Source organism: Melanostigma gelatinosum, assembly GCF_949748355.1.
Source record: "Melanostigma gelatinosum genome assembly, chromosome: 6".
NCBI classification, from domain to species: Eukaryota; Metazoa; Chordata; class Actinopteri; order Perciformes; family Zoarcidae; genus Melanostigma; species Melanostigma gelatinosum.
The window spans coordinates 25,602,927-25,622,847 of NC_136639.1; the positions used below are offsets into that span (position 1 = coordinate 25,602,927).

At 42.1% G+C, this 19,921-nt stretch overlaps 1 protein-coding gene across 1 annotated transcript in view; it reads left to right on the forward strand.

Annotated features, from left to right (window-relative positions):
• LOC306778792 (zinc finger matrin-type protein 4-like) overlaps positions 1–19,921 on the forward strand; it is a gene marked incomplete at both ends in the record, with an annotated part of 113,682 nt that overhangs the window by 73,051 nt on the left and 20,710 nt on the right. Inside the window, 1 exon segment of the mRNA XM_079270466.1 lies at positions 15,064–15,220. Coding sequence (XP_079126592.1) covers positions 15,064–15,220 — 157 coding nt within the window.

Here is a 19,921-nt window from a genome sequence, read left to right on the forward strand (position 1 = left end):
TCCTAAATACAAAATAGATTTGTATTATATTTTGTGCTTGCTAATCAACACACAATTTAGTACTTTGTCAAGTAGATGCAATATCTTTTGTAAATGTTCACGTGTGCAGACTTGTACAGTTAGTTGGCTGGGCCGAGTGTTTGCCTGTCAATTTATTCAACTGACTTCCATTAAATCAGGCCACCAGATTCTTGTTCAGAGATGGAGCGATCGTACTGGAGATGGCACAGGTGTCCCGCGCTGCCTTGACTGAACAAGAAGTGACTGCAGTCTTATGCTTCGTTGCCTCAACCTCTCCTGGAGCAATATCCAACAGATTGCACACTTGGCGTGCACACACTTAAAGCAAGGACACACATTTGTTACAGCATGAATGTACACAAAATCTGTAGTATGGCCAGAGAACACCAGCATGGGCAAAAAATGCCATCCTGTGAGAAAATATTTGGTCACTGCAACGAAACAGCAACTGTTTTCACCCTTTAAATGCAGTAATACCCACATTTTAAGAACAAAAATATACAAATATTTGAGAACTAACAGAGTCAAGGGCATGAATTGGTACATGCATGTTGCATCCAGCAAAGGCACACACCAAAACAAAATCTTGGATGCAAATTGTGAACAAATTTAGATGAAGAATGTATAACATTACAAAAACCATATTAAATGAGTCTGGTCTATAGATAGCTGTACCACACAGAGAGTATTCAGCCAGTACCATCCAGTACTCAAACACCCCCACAATGTATGTGCAGCATACACATTTGCACTTGTTCCCCTCAGTTAAACAGCAGATGGAGGTAACACAAGTGCAAAACATACTGCACGGTCTGTCTCATCATGTATCTAAGCTCACGAGTGTCATGTCAGGTTGCTCTAAATCAGGGATTCCCAAAGTGTGGTGCGTGCACCCCTGGGGGTGCACGAGCTGCCTCTAGGGGGTGCGCGAGAGGAAAAGTGTAATAACGTCTGATGGTGTCATAATATTAAATATTTAAAAAAAAATTAATTTTAATTTAAAAAGTGGGATTTTTCACAAAATAAAAACATGAATTATAAAAATCCCCTTTGTAAGATTTAAAATTAAAAACGTACAATTTAATAAATGCACTTGAGCTCCTTCCGGCAGTCTTGCCGCCTGCCGCCAGTCGTACACACTAGCCAGCCTAGCTTGTGCAGCTAACAGCGATCTTCATGCATTCAGCAACATTCATGCAAATATGCTAAACTGGCTGAAATCGGGGAGTCAAACGGGGAGTCGAACGGGGAGTCGAACGGGGAGTCGAACACAACAGTCTGAAGCTCTTATTTACGTCGCCACCTGAACACCAAGCATGCCAGTGCAAGTCAAAAGCCCCTTACATATTTTAAATCGAAATTGGAGGAGTTACACTTTGTCACCGCATCGATACTTTGTCCGAAGACATCCTGGCTACATTAGTCGGTCATTAATTGTAAGTTAATGTACAGTATGTAAGTAATGTAAGTAACTAAATGTGATAATCTGAGCCTGTGCATGTGTGCTCGCCATCCGTATTGCTCTTTAAAAGTGACGCCTTGTGTAACTGAAAGTTATTGAAACTTTGTTGCAGTGTTTCAGGGTGTTTTCACACCCTCAGTTCGTTTGCTTTGTTCTGATTCAGGGATTAATATGATACAATGTTGCAGTTGCTCCTTTGTTCGGTTTGTGTTCACACTGCAACATTTAACAGCGGACTAAATATTGTAAACTAACGCCACGCGCGAGCAAACTGTTCTATCATTGGTCCGATTTTTATGCGGCTGTAAATGGGCTCTGCTTTTTTTTTTGCTTTTTTTTATTAAGGGGGGGGGGGTGCGCGAACCCAGTTGGGATGTAGAAGGGGGTGCGCGGCCTAAAAAGTTTGGGAACCGCTGCTCTAAATAATGAATGACACGAACAAAGATATGCACAGTTATTATGAACAAAGAGAGAGGTGCTATACATATTGCTTCTCGAAACGTTTCTATAAATTATGAATAATTATGATTGTTGAGCAGATTATGAACATAGATTTTTACGAATATAGATTTGCGTGTGAATACTGATTGGAACAAAGTGTGTTGCAGTCTGGTTCAGGTGGTGTTGACAGTAGAAACTATACAGTGTGTGGTGTTGAATGATTCAAATAATTTGCCTTTTGATCCAATCGTCACTGTCATTACAAATATAAAAATAACAACAATCAGATCAGATGTGTGGAAATATTACTAGTACTAGTAGTATTGGAACTCCCGCTATGCCATACTCTACAGGCACGAAAAAGAGGTGTCTTGTGCTTCAAGCTAAATGCTAACGGCAGTATGCAAACACGCTGTTAACATGTTAATGATACTGTAGGTCCCAAGGGACCTTGAATACATGAAATTCATTTAATATATAATGAATTCTGGAGTAAGTTGCTGTTATTTTGTAATTCACTTCATTATGTTTTTTATTGCACACATGAATTCTACCAAACTCCGATGACGTTTGCTCCAGCTCTCTTTTTAGAGGTTATAGTCTGTTTAACCAGTTTACTGATGTGTCAAACGTGCAAGTCTCCAATCCAATGGGGTCTCCCCGTGCAGGTTCAAACCCTGCTCACAGCGTGTCAGGGAAGTACTGGAACTTTCCTATTCTTATACATCTAAGTTATTACGTCCCAGAGACAAAAATTGAGGACTTCTTCAAATCAAAGCGTTGGTCTTGATATTCACTTGAGTTTTCCAGCGAAAGTTTATATCCTGCTCACAATATTCAAGGTCTACATAGCTAATATTCAAGCTGTGATGGCCGAGAGGATAAGGCGTTGTATTCTAAATCCAATGGGAGTTTCCCCCGTAGGTTTTCGAACCCTACTCACAGCGTCTTTAAGAAGATACAAACTTATACTCTGACTGTTTGGTACAGTGGTTGCTCCACTGTTGGCTCTTCCATTGAATCCGGATAAAGTCCCAATGTTAAAGATAAAATAAACACAGGTCCAACACATCTTTAGATTAGGTCTTTACTGAGATTACTGAGAAGGATTTAAGTCCCTCTTCTGCCACCAGGAAATTTAGTTTTATAAACTTAGTTCAGGAATGGGACCACGCCCAGAACACAGCTAATTTCCTCTGCACAAGTATTCAAGCACAACGAACCCGTTCACTTCCTCTTCGACTCTGTTCTCACATGACGTGCGATTCCCAAGTCGAAACCACGTACTTCACAAAATGGACCCAGAGATCACCCTCACTCCTTCAGACAACGACCTGTTCGAAGACGACATCGTCCCTCCACAACGCCGCTCTTCCACCCGCTCGAGATCCAGCCGCTTAAACAACGGCCAAAACCAGAGCGACCCTCCTCCACGCCAACGCTCCGATGGCCCCCTTACATCCCGCATTTCCGAGTGGACAGTCTCTCGACTGAAGCACGAACTCACCCAGCTCAATATCTATTTCCACCAGTCTGACAGAAAAGCAAAACTTTTCAAACTACTCACGGATGCTCAGCACCACACCTCCCTCGATCGCCGAGCCACCAGAGCACTTCCGGGTTCCCAGCGCAGCATCAGGCGTTACGTCGATGACGTCATGACGCAAAGCCCAGTCACTCACACCAGGACCTCCAGAGGGTCAGGTTGTATCGAACCCCCCCTTACTCTCTGCATCCTTCTGACTCATCTTCCTCCACCCACCAGCTTTACCTTAGTCACAGCACTACCTCCAGCACGCCCTTTAGTATCTGCCCGACCATGCCCAGTGCCACACGCTCAGGCAACAGATTCTCGCAGGTAACTACATCAACCTTGCTCAACTCATTCATCCATCCACATGCAATCCCCATATCCCGAGGGAATTAATCACCGCTTTCGGACTCATCAAATTCAAACAGCCACTCCCCACCTGATCCAAGGAACTCACCACGGCCGAATTTGCCAACTCTTTCTCCCTATACCCTGATATCATCTGCTCCATTTTCCCCGACCGCGGGGCCGAGTTGGACAACTACTCGGCACATATACTCAAACTAGCCTTGCGGTTCGGCGGTAATGGGTTCTACACCTACCACGTCCTGTTCGCATCCGAAGCCACCGGTTGCGTGCAGCAGTTCAACCAGGGAACATACTGGGGAACACTCAACCCAGAACTATACTGCACAGTTTCCGCAGCTTGCGCCTCTCTCAATTGCGAGCTCTGTGGCACATCCGGCCACCACATGCACCCTCACAGCACCCCTGCCCTCCACCTAAGCTTCCCGCAAACGAAGCTCCCCCGTTTACCGCAGCCAGCCTCCATTAATTCCCCCACCATCCTTCACCTCTAAACCAGAAATCAACCAGCCAACCACCTCCGGCCGTCCCCCCAGAGGTATGGACAAAAGAGGTAGACCAATCCTCTACCAGGGCCGGTGGATGGTCTGCAATAACTTCAACGACCTAGGATGCCAATCCTCCAACTGCCGATTCCTCCACACCTGTTCCTTTTGCGGGGGGGGGGCATACAAGACCAACCTGTCCCCATAAACCAACAAAGCACAGCAAGTGTAAGTACCTCAACACACCAATTAACATCCATGTCCTAGCTTCCACCTTTAAAACACACCCAGACCACCAGTTCACAAGCTTCCATATCCAGGGTCTCACACATGGCTTCCACCCAGGTGTGCAGGTGAAGCCAGAATCTTCCTTCACAAAACTTGCAATCAGCCATCTCCGTACCCGACACAGTCGACAAGCTCCTGGCTCAGGAAGTCAAATACGCATATATGATAGGCTCACTACCCCACCCCACTCACTACCCCACCTTTCCCTATATTTAGAATCAGTCCAATCGGCATCACCACTAGAAAATATTCAGGCAAAGAGAGACTCATCATAGACCTCTCTTCCCCCAACGGCTCCACCGTTCCAAGTGTCAACAGCCTAATCCCCAGCCCAGACTACTGCATGCAGTACACCACTATGGATCACGCCACATCCCTCATTTGCCTTGCAGGTCCAGGAGCCTGGTTGTCTAAAGCAGATATCCCTCCAGCCGCCGGACACCAACGGCCCCTCATCGCTCGCCTAACCTCCTTTTACAACCCTCCTCGTTTCCTCTACCCTACATCCCTCTACCGCAACCCCTACCCTACATCCCTTCATCCCTCTATCCCTACATCCCTACCCTACATCCCTCTACCCCTACCCTACATCCCTTCACAACTCTACCTCGATCCCTTCATCCCTCTACCCCTACCCTACATCCCACGACCGCTTCCGCTTCCTAACTTTAACAACCATGCCATTACGCAAATAAACTCTCGAAACTCATACTTTTATTGCCGTGGTCCTTGTTAGTGAAATAATATTGGCATTGTACGTTCCTGCAAACCAAATACGTTGAATGTAGACTTTTTTGCATTTGCTCAGTGGAAGTGACTTAGTATAGGAAGCAACCATTATTGAAAGTTACTTGATAGTATAAGAAGAGAGAAAGGAGTTCAGGACACTGGGTCAAACAAACACTGCACTTTCACCAAGGAGACCACTGTTTCTGTCTTGTGTGAAATCAGAAGTAAACGTTGGCTTGTCACGCAACATTCTTATGCTTGTTAGGTAAAGTTGGGTAAGAAAGTCTGCTAAGGGCAATTGTTATTTATTTACGCCAGTTAAAGTTGTAACGTTACATTGTTACATGATTTTTTAAACACATACCAGTATCTTTTTTCCAACCATAACCAAGTAGTTGGTTGCCTGAACATAACCAATTGTTCCACAATGTGTTTCTGCAAGCGTGCTATAAGGCTGATATGAGAGATATCTAGGAAACATATTTATAGTTCGGAAACATTGCCAACATTTTTTCTGGCAACTGGGTTTATTCTGCTTTATGTCCACCATTTATGTGCTCATAAAGTTAAACATTTTCTCTCTGCTCTTAAATTTGTTTGCTTCTGTGCTTTGATGCAGCATTTTTAGGCTTGTTTGCCTGGAAAAAGCACTCTGAATCTCATCTGTATTGTGTGAAATTGTCAAAAAAGAGCAGTTCAATGTCACTTCAAGGTTCAGTACAAACAAATAAAAGTACACAGACTCTACGGTACGCAAAGCTGAATAAACATAAAGGCACCTCAGTGTTAGATATTACATCAAATGTTTCCAGAGAACTGAGGTGTCAATCTTCTGCAGGAGAGGATGATCCCCCCCCTAACTGTTTTTTGCAGCTCCTTTCAGTATGGAACCTGGACTCCATGCCTCCATTTCTCTTCCGAAACGGCTTCACATTGTAAATGTCCTCTTGAGCTACTTTACAAAGGGGATGAATGTGAATTGCTGCTCTGAGAGGCGGGAGGGCCATTTGTATAGGGCTGCAATTTAGCAAAAACCTGCAGAAAGCAGAACCTGGCAGAATAAAAGTGGGAGCCCAGAGATACAGTACAGATCTAAGGGTGATGACTTGTTTGAAAAGAGAACATCCAAAAGGGAGTTAAACAATGGCCATAGAGAGACAGCCATTTCCAGCTATTTTATGGGATAGTGCACTCTTCTCTTGCAGCCCCAAATGTGGGAATTATCCTGATGAGATGGCTGAAATGTGTGGTAAAACATCATGAGGCGTGCCTCTTTAAATGATTTCCCCAAGTCATCCAAGTCATTATCACACCGTGACTTTATTTTGGAAACTGTCTGGACCTCATCATCAAGTTGCGGTGCGACGCCAACGGGGCAAAACTAATTTGGGTGAATGTGTCAGCTTCATATGGTTCATTAAAAGCGCTGAACGTGCAGCCAGAGCAGCTGTACGTTCTGCTGAGTAGCTGTAACTGATCAGAATATCCTCCGAGTCCCTCGGCTGGGTCATCCACAGTCTGAACCTGCTGTTCAGAATTATGTTTCATGGTGAAGAGCTTATAGTTTAGTTTAACCTTGTGAAAAGACAAAGAGAAGGCGGCTTTTGTTGGATTAAGACGAACGTGTCAATGAATCAATGGGCCTCATTAAAGAATACATTTTTTATTCAAATTTCTCTTTTTCTCTGTAAGGTTTTAGATTCAGCAAACCTTTAACTTCAGTGTAAAATCAAGCGTTTTTGAAGAATTCATTTCTTTTGTGTCAAGCTCAACTTTAACAAACTTCGACATGTGAATTGGAGCCCCTGAACAACATCATGCCTTCTGGACGGTGCGGACATTCCTCACACTTCCATGTTTTTGGGCCCCCTACAGCGTGCACACCACAGTCCAGTGGTAATAAACACTGAATCCACCAAAATAACTGCTGAGCTCTTGGAACACATCCAAATTGGTCAAAGTAGCTCTGCCGACCCGCCAAACTGTACCTGCCTAGTTGTGCACACTCATGGTCTGCCCGTGTAGAAAAGAATTACAGTTTTTTACGATTGCTCATTTAGTCATAAAACTACACAAAATTCACACAAATACAATTCAGTCACTCACATATGTCACTCAAGGAGTCATATGTTTGTGCAAGGGATTTTTACATGAGGCCCAATGTGTAAAGCCACTTTTACTATCCATCACTGGCGCTGTGACTCACTCTCCAGGCGAGTCCAGGCAGGGTTTATTTACTGTCCCTTTCGGTACCGCCTGCCATTTCATCTGAAGGTCACGCCATTGTGTGCGTGGCTGAAGCAGCACCAGTAGCAGCACAGGCCGCTGTGCCAACCCTGCTTAGCACTCCCCTGGATGCTCTGCTTGGCAGCAATAGACTGCATTGTCCACAGCTATGTTGGGTGAAAGGCCTTTTTTATCCCTTTTTTCCAGGGGTACCTTTGCAATGGCTGTCCTTTTTCCACTGCATGCGCTTTAAGGGAGTAGAGAGAGTTCCCTGGCCTCCAGATTTAGTCCCAGCCATTATACGATGCTAAGCCAGGCCCGGATCAGGCCGATCCAGTAGAGGACCAATGCTATTACCTCGAGCAGCGCAGCTTGCGGACTCCAGCGCTAGAAAGAAAACGTTGCACCCTAGATGGAGTCTCTGCAAGCATGTTGACGCGGTGGCGTTTGTGATAAGATGAGTGCAGTAAGACTGCACACTGCCTGTCTGTTAGGCCACAAACACAAGCAGGCAAGGACACGCTGCTTCACTTTAAGCAAGATGAAAATGTGCAGCACAGCGCTGACAGCAAAGAGAATTTACTGCTTGCAAATCAAAAAGATTATTTTATTACGCCTCACATGAATGGGAATGAGGCAGACCCTCCCCTCTCGTTGTCTTTCTCCCTCTTTCTCCCTATTTCTCCCTCTCACTTCCCTAAATGCAACCTCTCTCTCTCTGTCTCCCTGCCTTCATCAGTTACAAATGCAGAGAAGTGCAGCGCAGCACTATGTTATGCCAATGCAGTACTCTAATTATTTCCCACTGCTTGGTTATGATTACACAAAAAAAATGAAGCACACCATACACGACTGCTGAAATATGGAAGAGGCTGGATATGTTGTGTTTCAGATGACTCGTGTGTTTTCTGTAACCAAAAGGGAAGAAAAAAAAGAAGATATTTAAAACTATGTTGTTCAGCTTATCAGAAATCCCTCCACATTCCAAATCATCTCCCATTAGAATTATTACTCTGCCGCACATGCTGTATCCACCCACCCAAAATACAGTACACTGATAAAGCTTCTTCCTGGCTGCCGGGTCTGTATATTACACTGTGATTGACAAGCTAGCGACATACACCTACATACCGCTTCATCAATTACATTTCCCTGCAATTAGTTCCCCGTTATCCAGTTTTAATTAACCATGAAATTATGGATCCTTCTGCTTCTGCTGCTACCAGCTGAAGAATGTGTGTGTGTGTGTGTGTATACACATGTGTCTCAGGGAAGGACAAGGCCAAGGACAGAACGGGGGGCTGTGAGTGTGTGTGTGTGTGTGTGTGTGTGTGTGTGTGTGTGTGTGTGTGTGTGTGTGTGTGTCTGTGTGTCTGTGTGTGCGTGTGTGTGTGTGTGTGGGTGTGTCAGAATGACTCAGAGCGCAGCAGTGTTCTGCTGTTATCACACAGTGGGAGGAGGAACTGTGTCTTTGTCTTCTCATCCTCACATGCACGGACACACACACACACACACACGCACACACAGTGGGGATCTACAGCAGATTACAGTTCACTGCAAATAGCATTTCAGTGAAGGGTTCAATTTAAAGGTGCAGCACGGACCTGGTGGAACACATCCACTTACTACTTTGTTTGCGATGTGATTTTTTTCAATTGAAAGATGCGTAGCTTGATATGCATTTGCAGACAAACCTGTGCACACTATCAAGAAATTGAAGCGTGAGATTCACTTTTAAGGTTTTTGTGTTATAACAGCCCATAGTGTTCAAGCATCGACAACAGTCGAACCTCGTCAAACATTCTCAGTAACACATTTTTTTGTCCTATGGCATCCTTATTAAAACATAGTTTTCACAAACCAACTCTCAAACTTCTCTGCACAAGTTAATGTCCTCACGGCATTATACTGTTTTTGCAATGGGAGAAATACAGCTGTGCAACAGTGATGAGTGTCAGAAAACATATCTTCTGGAGTCCTAAATCAAACCTCATAGCGGTGCTATCGAGGGTGCTATCGAGGGTGCTTGGGAGACTTATTTCAACACGATCATATTCCCCTGAATGGATGTGACCTGCTTAAAGAAGGACATCTTAATAACAGCAGATCAAATATAATATAGGATCCTAAAGTCAGTTGGTCTGTCAATAAATACACAATGTGATGAAGTGCAATGAAAACACACTTAAACTTTAAGACATGACATGCATCAGTCAGATGAAACATAGCTGAAGAGGACAACATCAGATCTGTGTGGAGCGATGAGAGGATTGTAACCTTTTTCAAATGAATACGCAGAACAAAAATACAGAAGCCCTAAGAGGCAAGTGAGGAAAAAATATTGGGTGATCCAAGTCTGATCGAAAAGGTTTTCTCACCTGTGTTTATGACTTAAACTCCAGATGGAATTAAAAAAGCCTTTTTTAACCCTTTTGGATCACATCCTCAGTCATATTCTGCACCAATTTCACAATATATGCAAAAAAAGGGCGTGACATAAGCTAGTACCAACCAATTTCAATCATATCATGACATCCATCCATCAATCAATCTGCAAGGGAGGTGGAGCCACAGTCCTCAGCCAGGCTCTACACCGAGACTTCAAGAACATGTCTGAACATTTCTGAAGAAAATGTAAATGTGTTAAATCCTAATCACAACATGGGATATTAGTGGACTTCAGCGTCTGGAGGCCAACATGAATATTACAAAAATCATCTGCCCAAACATTTATTCATCTGTTTTCACGGATTAAAAAAAAGAGAATCTTGGAAATATGGATCACCTGATTATTTTTCGTCTCTTGCCTCTCAGGGCTATCCATATAAATGCCATATTTCCATCATGATTTCTTTTTGGTTTTTCCCTGTTTGGAAATGGACTGCTACTCTCAGAATGACATCATCTCACTGTGTTGTTGATAGAAATGCACCGATTGACATATTCATTCCATAATATTCTGTAAATTAGTTTTAATTTTGGCAACATTTGGATGGAAACCTGACTATAGTGACAGACAACTGACACAGCATCTAGGATGCCTTAATGAAACGTGATGTTTGAACAATGTTCAACTATAAGTAGTGCGAAGGGAAAGATGAATGATGCTGCTGGTACGGTCTGTCCCCTACATATGTCAATAAAGTGATGACATATCCTGCTTGGATAGAGTGTAAGGTGTAGTCTGCCATTGTATCTTGGAGAAATGCATTGGCCACTTTGACCCAGCCATCATGACTTCAGCGTAGCATCATCCCCTCCAGATGTTTTAACATCCTGTTCTGAGCTTAATGAGATAACTGGATGCTGCTTACTGCTATTCTGAACCGCCCACACAATGACTACGTTTACATGCACAGTCCACTATTATGAATATAATAATGACAATATTACAAATTGAATATGGGTCATGTAAACAGCATATTTGGATATTCACACATATCTAGCAAAATAAATAAATAAAGTGAAGTCTGATACTAACAAGGCTAACACAATCTGAACTAATAACTCACTCTTCTTCTTCTCTAATGTCCTCTCGTTCACTGATTGGTTGGACTCTCATCGACAACATGTCTGGACAGACTCACAATAGATAAGCTCACAGTGGCTTGGTGGTCAATCGAGACTCCCAAAACGATTCATGAACTATAAAACCTTTGTTAAGGCTGACCGTACAAGGTTTTATGACCCAACCTTTCTGCTTTTACGAGCCTCTGCTTTTCTGAGGGAGACAGACTCAATTGTTCAATTCAATTCAATTTATTTTGTATAGCCAAAAATTACAAATTTGCCTCAGAGGGCTTTACAATCTGTACACATGCGCCATCCTCTGTCCCGGGACCCTCACATCCGTACAGGAAAAACTCCCCCAAAAAGCCTTTAACAGGGAGGAAAGAGGAAGAGACCTTAGAGAGAGAAGTGTGACAGATGTCATGTGTACGGACAACTCAAATACACTTGATGCAAAATAGCATGGACCTTAATATGCTCGTCCTAGTCTTAGTAAGTCCTTGTATTTTTATCTATATATATACACAGTATATATATATATATATATATATATATATATATATATATATATATATATATATTTAATCTACCTCAGAGTAACAAACTCACTTTATTTGTAAAACATTCACATATTGAGTTTTTTAACTTGTCTCTTTGCATTTGTTCTAATCTTGTTTTCTTCAGTGATTTATATCAAACTGTTTGGTACTAGTCTGCAGCCAATTAGGCCATCTTTCAAATATGAATGAATTAACCAGACGATGAAGTAACTAGTATTAATTATGTAAAATGAGGTTAAATGACATAATGAAGATAGTTATGATAGTTATAGTTAGATAGGATGGGAGTGGTTCCAAACATAAAGCAAGCAGACGTCAGAGAGTACAGGCTTCTTCAGACAATAAAATAATCTGAGATAGAAATATTCATAAAACAGATCAATAAGCTTTAGACCTAGAGATCTAAATCACATTTAAATTAGAACAAGTATAAAATTGCTTCACAGTCTTGCTTTGTGCTTCTCAAACCCTTAACTGCTGAACGGTGCATGTTTGAAACATGTACATGTATAAAAAGCATTGATGATCATTACTGATCTACCTGGTCACAAGCAATACCTTTCATTATCTGTGGTTCATTGTTATTCATTGTACTCTTCATCATATTCTTTATTGTTTATTCATTTATTGTCTGTTGAGTAGTTTAGTTATTTAGTCCAATATACATTTAATTTATAAAGAACTCGATCATTTGATTTGCATGTGTTTGAAATAATATGTCACTGTACACAATGACAAAAACTCCGTAGCAACCGTGAGATTAACATTTAATTGATTAATTCCAATTTTTTTTCAAAATCGGATGTCATCCTAAATGTAATCTAATGTTAAATTCTGTTAAATTAATGTTGTCTCATCACGGAAGCTGAGTACCATCATTCTTTTTATAATACTTTGAGGATTAATGACTCACAATTAAGTTATTAGTAATCGTCATATAGTATATTACTTAATTATTATGTATTACACCTGCTACCAGCTGCAACGCTACATATCACAACAGCAGTCAGTCAGTGACATTACGGTAGTTTCCTCTTTGTGTTGGAGCCAAACGGTTCTCTTCCATCAGAACCAGCACTGACACTCACTTCAACACTACGGAGGGCAAGAGGGGAATCCTCCCATCTGTGTTAACTGCTGCTTCAGATCCTTTCTGCAGGTTTCAGCATTAAACCAGTAATTCGCTTAATCACTAGCCTGTAACACAGGTGAGTGATTCATTGCTACATGAAATATGTCGTGGTCATGCCACAATCTTTCTGTTGGCTTATCAACCTGAGTGTTTATTTGGGGTCTAGGTGAACAGTCACATGACCATCCACCGGTGTTGAAGGATGCTTAGTGGTGAGGCCAGTACAGACGCTAGAGTCGGTCAGGTGTGAAGTTGGAAGCCTAAAATCAGCCTATAATTAAGTTTGAAACAATAATTATGACAGAAGGCATATCAATTGCAGTCAAAGTAAAGCACAGAAAGTGGCAGCAGTAGAAGCAGATCATTTCATGGTTCAGCAAAGCAAAAACAAGCAATTACAGAGCAGCTGAAAGTACAGTACAGCTTCACAAAAAGAGACATAAACAGAAATGAGCATCAGGGCAGCAGCGGCACTAAGGTTAGTCAAGCAACAGGGGAGTTTAGCAGCATATACGCTTCAGACAAACTGCCAACAGATCTGGTGACTTGTAAGCCATTTTCTCTTAGTAACTGTCTCTAAAGTGCTGAGTTCCCTGATGTTCCCTGATGTGGGCTGGTGCAGCATTTTGCTCATTTGCTGCTGAAATTGAAAATACAGATTGACTTTTGCATTTGCATTCTGAGTGACCTTATGCAAATGCTTCCAAAGTAAACAAACAACTTGCACCAGTGGAATATAATTAAGAGTCATGTTCTCTGCACTCAGGGTTTGTAGCTCACTCAATCAATGTTGCTTTAATCCTGTGTATCAAAGCACAAACGACACTGTTGGGCTTTTACAATTTCCGAGTTATGAACGTTACAATTTATTTATTTCATGCATTTACTTCTATACAGTTAGGTTGGTCGGGACTTGACTATATCTGTGTGCAGTATATTTACCAGAGCACTGGCCTTTGTCATTTAGTTTCATGGTGTCTTGAGTACAATTTGTAGAAAATAGTAGTGTTAGATGGATAGTTTTGCTAATATCTGTGGGATTCAATTTCTTGGATTTAAATGAAATGATTGATACTACTCACATGTCTGTACACTAAATATGAAGCTACATAGCTTAGCATGAACTCTTGAAAGATGTAGCCTGGCTCTGTTCATAGGGCAGCACATAACCCCCATAGAACCCCCATAGAACCCCCATAGAACCGTACGTTGTGTTTCAAATTGGCTTTTTTCCGCAATAAAATACGATTCGATTTAACATGTTCATTTGTGACCTTTAGAGGTGCTCGTAGGTGGATTTTGTTACATTTGGACAGAGCCAGGCTAGTTTCCAGTATTTATGCTAAGCTAGGCTAAGTGGCTTGGCTAAGTAGCTTAATATTTAGTGTGAGATTTGCATTGATCTTCACATATAACCCGTTGCAAGAAATCAAATTAGTGCCATTTGTAAAATGTCAAACTATTATTTTTTATGTTGAGTACACAATGGTAAACAAGGTTGAATTGCTCTTTAACTACAATCTGGTTTACATCTCTGATTTCTGATTTCTTCCCCTGAAAAGAGAAGTGCAAGATGACGGCAGTCATCCCTTCTGATGTGAAACACTGAGAGCCTTCAGATGAAAGATGCAATCATTGACAAATGAGAGACAGTCCTTGTAATTGTTCTGCCTACTTTAGGTGAATGGTAAGATGTCCACGTCGTTCGTACCATTGATATCTACCTCAAGAAAGAAAAGAAAATGTTCTCCGTAAAGAGCACGGACTAATGCAGTGAATACAAGAGTCCATCATCTGGCTTATTGACAGTGATTCAGTGGGGCTGAAATCACCTATTGGTTTGTATCTCTATATCCTCTGTTTGTGTCTGCCCGTCCTTGACCCAGGAAGGTGTCTGGTGGGGGCACTGCTTTCCTCTCCTCCCTCTCACTTCTCAGTAAGAACTGTAGCATCCATCTCTCTCAGTGTGCGGCGGGTTGCACTGCGTCCTTCACATTCTCCTCAGATAATGGGGTTCGTTACATCTTGCACAGATGGAAACTCAGGGAGCGGTCTTCCATCAGCTGTATTAGCCCCGCTATCACTTCTTAAAAACAGTTAACTCCATTTGCATCCCACCAGGGTCTCACGACTTTAGGCGAGGCGTATAGCACCCCTTCCCTCATCTGAATCAGAAGTGATAGAGAGTAGCGATGTGTTCAATGTGCAGCTGTCTTGCTAGAACCGTTTACTGAGCTTTTTACTACTTTGAAGTAAATGTCATACAGGATTCTGTGACGTATGATTGATAAAATCTTATTATGTTTCTTTAGGGCAACGACAAGGGCGACGTGGACAAGAATAAGTGCTGCACGCTGTGTAACATGTCCTTCACCTCAGCAGTGGTGGCACAGTCACACTACCAGGGTAAAATCCACGCCAAGAGGCTAAAACTGCTACTGGGGGAGCAGCCTGCCATCACAACCAAAGGTATAGCTCACTACAGGAGCAACACTACATCTGTCCAAAGGGGATTTATTATTGAAAGAAATCATAACTGAGGAATGACACACAGCTGTATGTGTTGACAATGTACAACGGTGTGGTTATGTAAGCGTGAAGTGGAGTAGAACCGCGGAGCTGATTTTAAATAACTATGTGTATGTATGTCCGTACAGACTGAGTGTGTGTTCTCCCCACATCTCTCCCACTGTTGTCTCTGAGCTGGAGTCCTAACAGATATCTGATATATTATTATCCAGTGTACATATTTGTGCAGTGGTTCTCAACTGGACCCACCATCACCCCTTAATGACAAGCCGCGACCCAAGTCGAGGAATCTTCTCAAAATCTTGAAACTTCTCAGATGTATTTCATGAAAAGATGGTGCAGTTTTAACCTGAGCTGAAAATCTTTGACAGAGGTATAGTTTTCAGTTTATCCTCTGCTGATATTAGCATTACAAGGCATTAACGCCAAATATTGTTGAGTGTAAAAAATCCCCTTCAAAATAAAAGCACAAGATTATATTTTATTTATTTATTTTTAGGCAAAGGCCCGCGACTTACTGAAAACGGGTCCGCGACCCACCAGTTGAGAATCACTGTATTAGTTTAGTGTATAGTTGCACTGTTTTGATTCAGTGCTCTGAAACATCACATTCACACAGAGATGATGTACGGGTCAGAATATACTGCACGCTCACCAATACAGCAGCATGGCTACGCTAGTTGTTGTTCCTGTAACTTAGCTTCTTCTGCGTACTTGTGTTTTGAGTCATACCTTTGGTATCAGCACTAAGCACGTTTTGGCATGAGTGGTGCACTTTTAAATTCACACCCTTAAATTGTTTCTCAACATTACTCTTAAATTCCGCCAAGGGTAATACAGTTATTGGCTCCTAACCTCCAGAGCCTTTTCTCCCTGTCTAAATGATGGGAGTATTAAATAAATCCAGGATGCTCAGGTTGTCTTTGCAAGCAACTTATTATGACCCAAATTTATGTTTATTGTGAGGTGGCGACCACTAGTGGCCGGAGTGATTATGACGGGAGAAAAGGAGAAAGTCAGCTGAAGTATAAGAAGCGACAAAGCCTGCGTAAGGAGCATGATGTATAAAGAGAACGAGATACGTTGGAGGCGGGGCCCACGTTAATTCCTTTGAAATGTTCTCCAAGGTGCATGAAGCAAAAAAAGTTTGACTTCCAAGTCGAAAATGATCCGGATTTTCGTCACTGCTTCCTAATCTATGCTTCCTAATCTATCAGAGCGAGCCCACTTTCGTGTTCTTTATCCCTGCCTCCCAGCCTCGATCTGGGGCTCATTCATATGAACAGAGAAAGGAGAGAATAACTCTGGATTCGGCTACTAGTTTTATTGGATTATTTTTATTTTAACTTTTAAGACTGAATAACTTAAATAGGGCATATTTAGGTGTTTATACTGGGAAGTTGATTTACCTTAAAAAAAAAAAGCTGAGTTACAGACGTCTCTTTAGCACTATGGCATTACATATCAGACCCGGAAGCAAGCACATAGTCCAACGTGCTACCTTGGGGGCTTGGTAGGAAGGAGTCTCAGTACACAGTATGTAGCTTATCCACTTTAATAAATCACCTGACCTCTTTTCATCAAATTAACCCTGTTTAGTGAGGACAAGGAACAACAAACAAGCGCCATTTTCGAGGAAATGGGACACTTGGTGGCCATGGTCTGACATTCCCTCATCACTTCCATTAAGATTATCATTTGGGATGGTCAGTTGCCAACTTCCTGTGTCTGTACTGTGTCTTTAATACATTTTCCCTCTCTGCCCTCACACTCCCTTACCTCCTCCTCCCTTTTGAGCTCACCTTAGAATAGAATAGAATAGGAATATACTTTATTCATCCCCAAGGGGAAATTTGTCAAAATGAGATGTCAGTGCTGTTCTTTTTCCTCTATCCTAGCAACAACAAAACAGAAGTGGGGTGGCTCTGTGAGCATGGATGGAATTGTTAAATGCTGGATAGTTATCCATCTTTAGGCCTCTAGGAACTATTTTATTTGAACAATCTGAAAAGTTAATGCTAAATGGACTTTCAGTGTCTTGCCCAAGGACACATCAACTTGGATTGGAAGAATAGGGGATCAAACCGCTGATCTTCTGAATGAAAGATCTGCTTCGAGCCACCATCACTTTTTGATTGAGGGGCTTGAAACTCAGACATAAGTGATCTGTGGCAAGAGGTTGCAGGTAGACATGGCATCACAACCACTGAGTTTCTAGTCACTCCCAACCAGTATTTCTGGCTAAAAAAAGATGCCACGCCCTTTTCCAGGGTCAGACCTATTTCGTACCTGTTGTTGATAACTGCTCTGCTTTTGGTTGTTGTCAGTTGTCAGTGTTGATGATGATGATGCCATGGTCGGACTGTCCACCACTTTGGTTCAGACTGAAGTTTAACAAGGATTGGGTTGATTTACATGACATTTTGTTCAGATATTCGTGGTCCCCAGAAGATACATTCTACTGACTTTGTGATTCCATGTCACCGTGTGGTTGATAGTTTCTTTTTTTTCTTTTTCCAAAACGATTGTATGTATTGCCATGGAAGTTGATACACACAGTCACGGTCCCCAGAGGATGAATCCTAAGGACTTTGCTTGTACCCTGATTGTTTCCCCTAGCATTACCGGCCGCTCAGGTTTCTACTTCTACTTCTACTTCTTCTTCTACTACTTGCGATATCTCAGCATCATACTGAATTGCTGAATTGAACTTGGCACAGGAGTTTGTACAGACAATGTATCCCTTGGCTTTTCCTATATCACTATTTTTGACATTTTTGATTTAGAGTGAATTGTCCAGAAAACCGCTTGATCGACTGCCGTGAGCTTTGGCACAGACATACAGACATGTGCCTCACAGGATCTATTTAAAAATAGAATGGACTTTTCATGTAGCCCCATCGTCAGGTTGAAATTTTAATTTGTCCGATACTTTGGTTTATGACCAAATACCTGCTAAACTTATGACATTCCCATCACCCTAAGCTGCATCTTATCAATACTATGAAAGGCATTAGGTGTTTACTTTTAGTTCGTGGACCACCATTAACTTTCAGTTTTGGCCCCCAAAGGGAAAAGTTGGGCCACACCTGCTTTAGGATGACTGTAGACTCTTAGGCTTGTTCATGAGAAATACTGCATGTTGTGGTTTTTGGGGCCAATTACAACTCACTAGCAGCAACCCAACAAGCTGGTGTGATTGACAAGCTTTCTCCGTGTGCATCTATGCGTGTGTTATTTAGATTTAATCACCGACTGCTCTTTACCTCCGGGGCGATGGACATTTTCTGCAGTTGTAATCCACTGACAGCTGCTCACCTTGAATCTACTTACAAATTGGCAGTTGCATGGGAATAATGAGCGAAGGACACGGGGGGAAACGGTGAATATTATATTTTCAGATTGTTCTGAAGCCAAACACCTGAGTCCACAGTGAGCAGTGTGGATGTGAACAGATCACCCTTGAGCTTTGTTTGTTATCTTTTGTTTGTTGGTGCTCCAGTTGACCGAGCCGCTTAGTACACTTCACAACTTTATGCTTTACTTTGTGCTCAGCAATACCTTTCTTTCAGTTTGTTGTACGTGTTCTGTTGACTGATAAGGCGATGCATTTTCATAGTGGTCCTATATATATATATGTACTGTATATATAGTTGTCTGAAGTCTCCCATCATTGGACCATTCTGAATGTATCTCTTATTAGAACAGCATCAGCCACTGTAGCCTGGTTTCCCTCTCAACTGGTGCGATTGAATCAGTAGATTGGCGCACAAAGCTCCTGTATTTGAGTTTGTGTTTGTTGGACAGATCCTTGAAGTCTTTGGTTGAGAAGAAGAAGAATTCCTTTCACTTCAGCGGCACCAGAATACTATGGGAAGTAGAACATAATGTGTGAAGTCTGCAGAGCTACTTCAGACAGTGTTTGCACCGTTACACCCACGGGAAAACTTTCTTCTGTAGCACAGCTGAAATGAAAGAAAGGACGATAAGAACCGAGGTTTTTATCTCAATCGGCCAGAATTCATGAGTTCTTGATCACGTCTGTCAGCTGCACAATTGCTGCACCATCCCACCACTTCTGCTTCCTGTGCTGCATTCAGGGCCTATCATCCATCTGTGGGCTCTGTGCTTATTTATTCCTGGGGTTGCATCGATCTCTCTCTACTCTTGTTTTGCCTGGTTGAATTATGGGAATGATCAAAACTGAGCCTGACACCAACTCCATTTCTGATATATTCTTAACAGTTTTCCTATTCAGTTCATGGCTAAACTACTGAGCGTTACTGTTTATCAATGCAGCCCATTCCCCAAAGAGTGAGAAGCCTGTTTTCACAGGTTAGGATAGAGATATATATTTTGCTTAGACAGGTTTGGGGCTCTGTATTGATGAATTTTAGTTTGTCATTTTTGGGCATAGCTCAGCTCTGTTTTTGGAACGTTCCACCTTTTCATCAGCGTATATATCATGTTGCTGCAGTTTAATACATGTCCTCAATCATTTATACAGCTGACTTGGAAGGACAAATAATATTAGGAACATTTGTATTCCAAAACTGAAGAGGTACAGCATGTTTAGAAGAAAACTCATTAGTTACGCACACATTTTACACATGTAAATGTGAACTGCATGACATACATGAC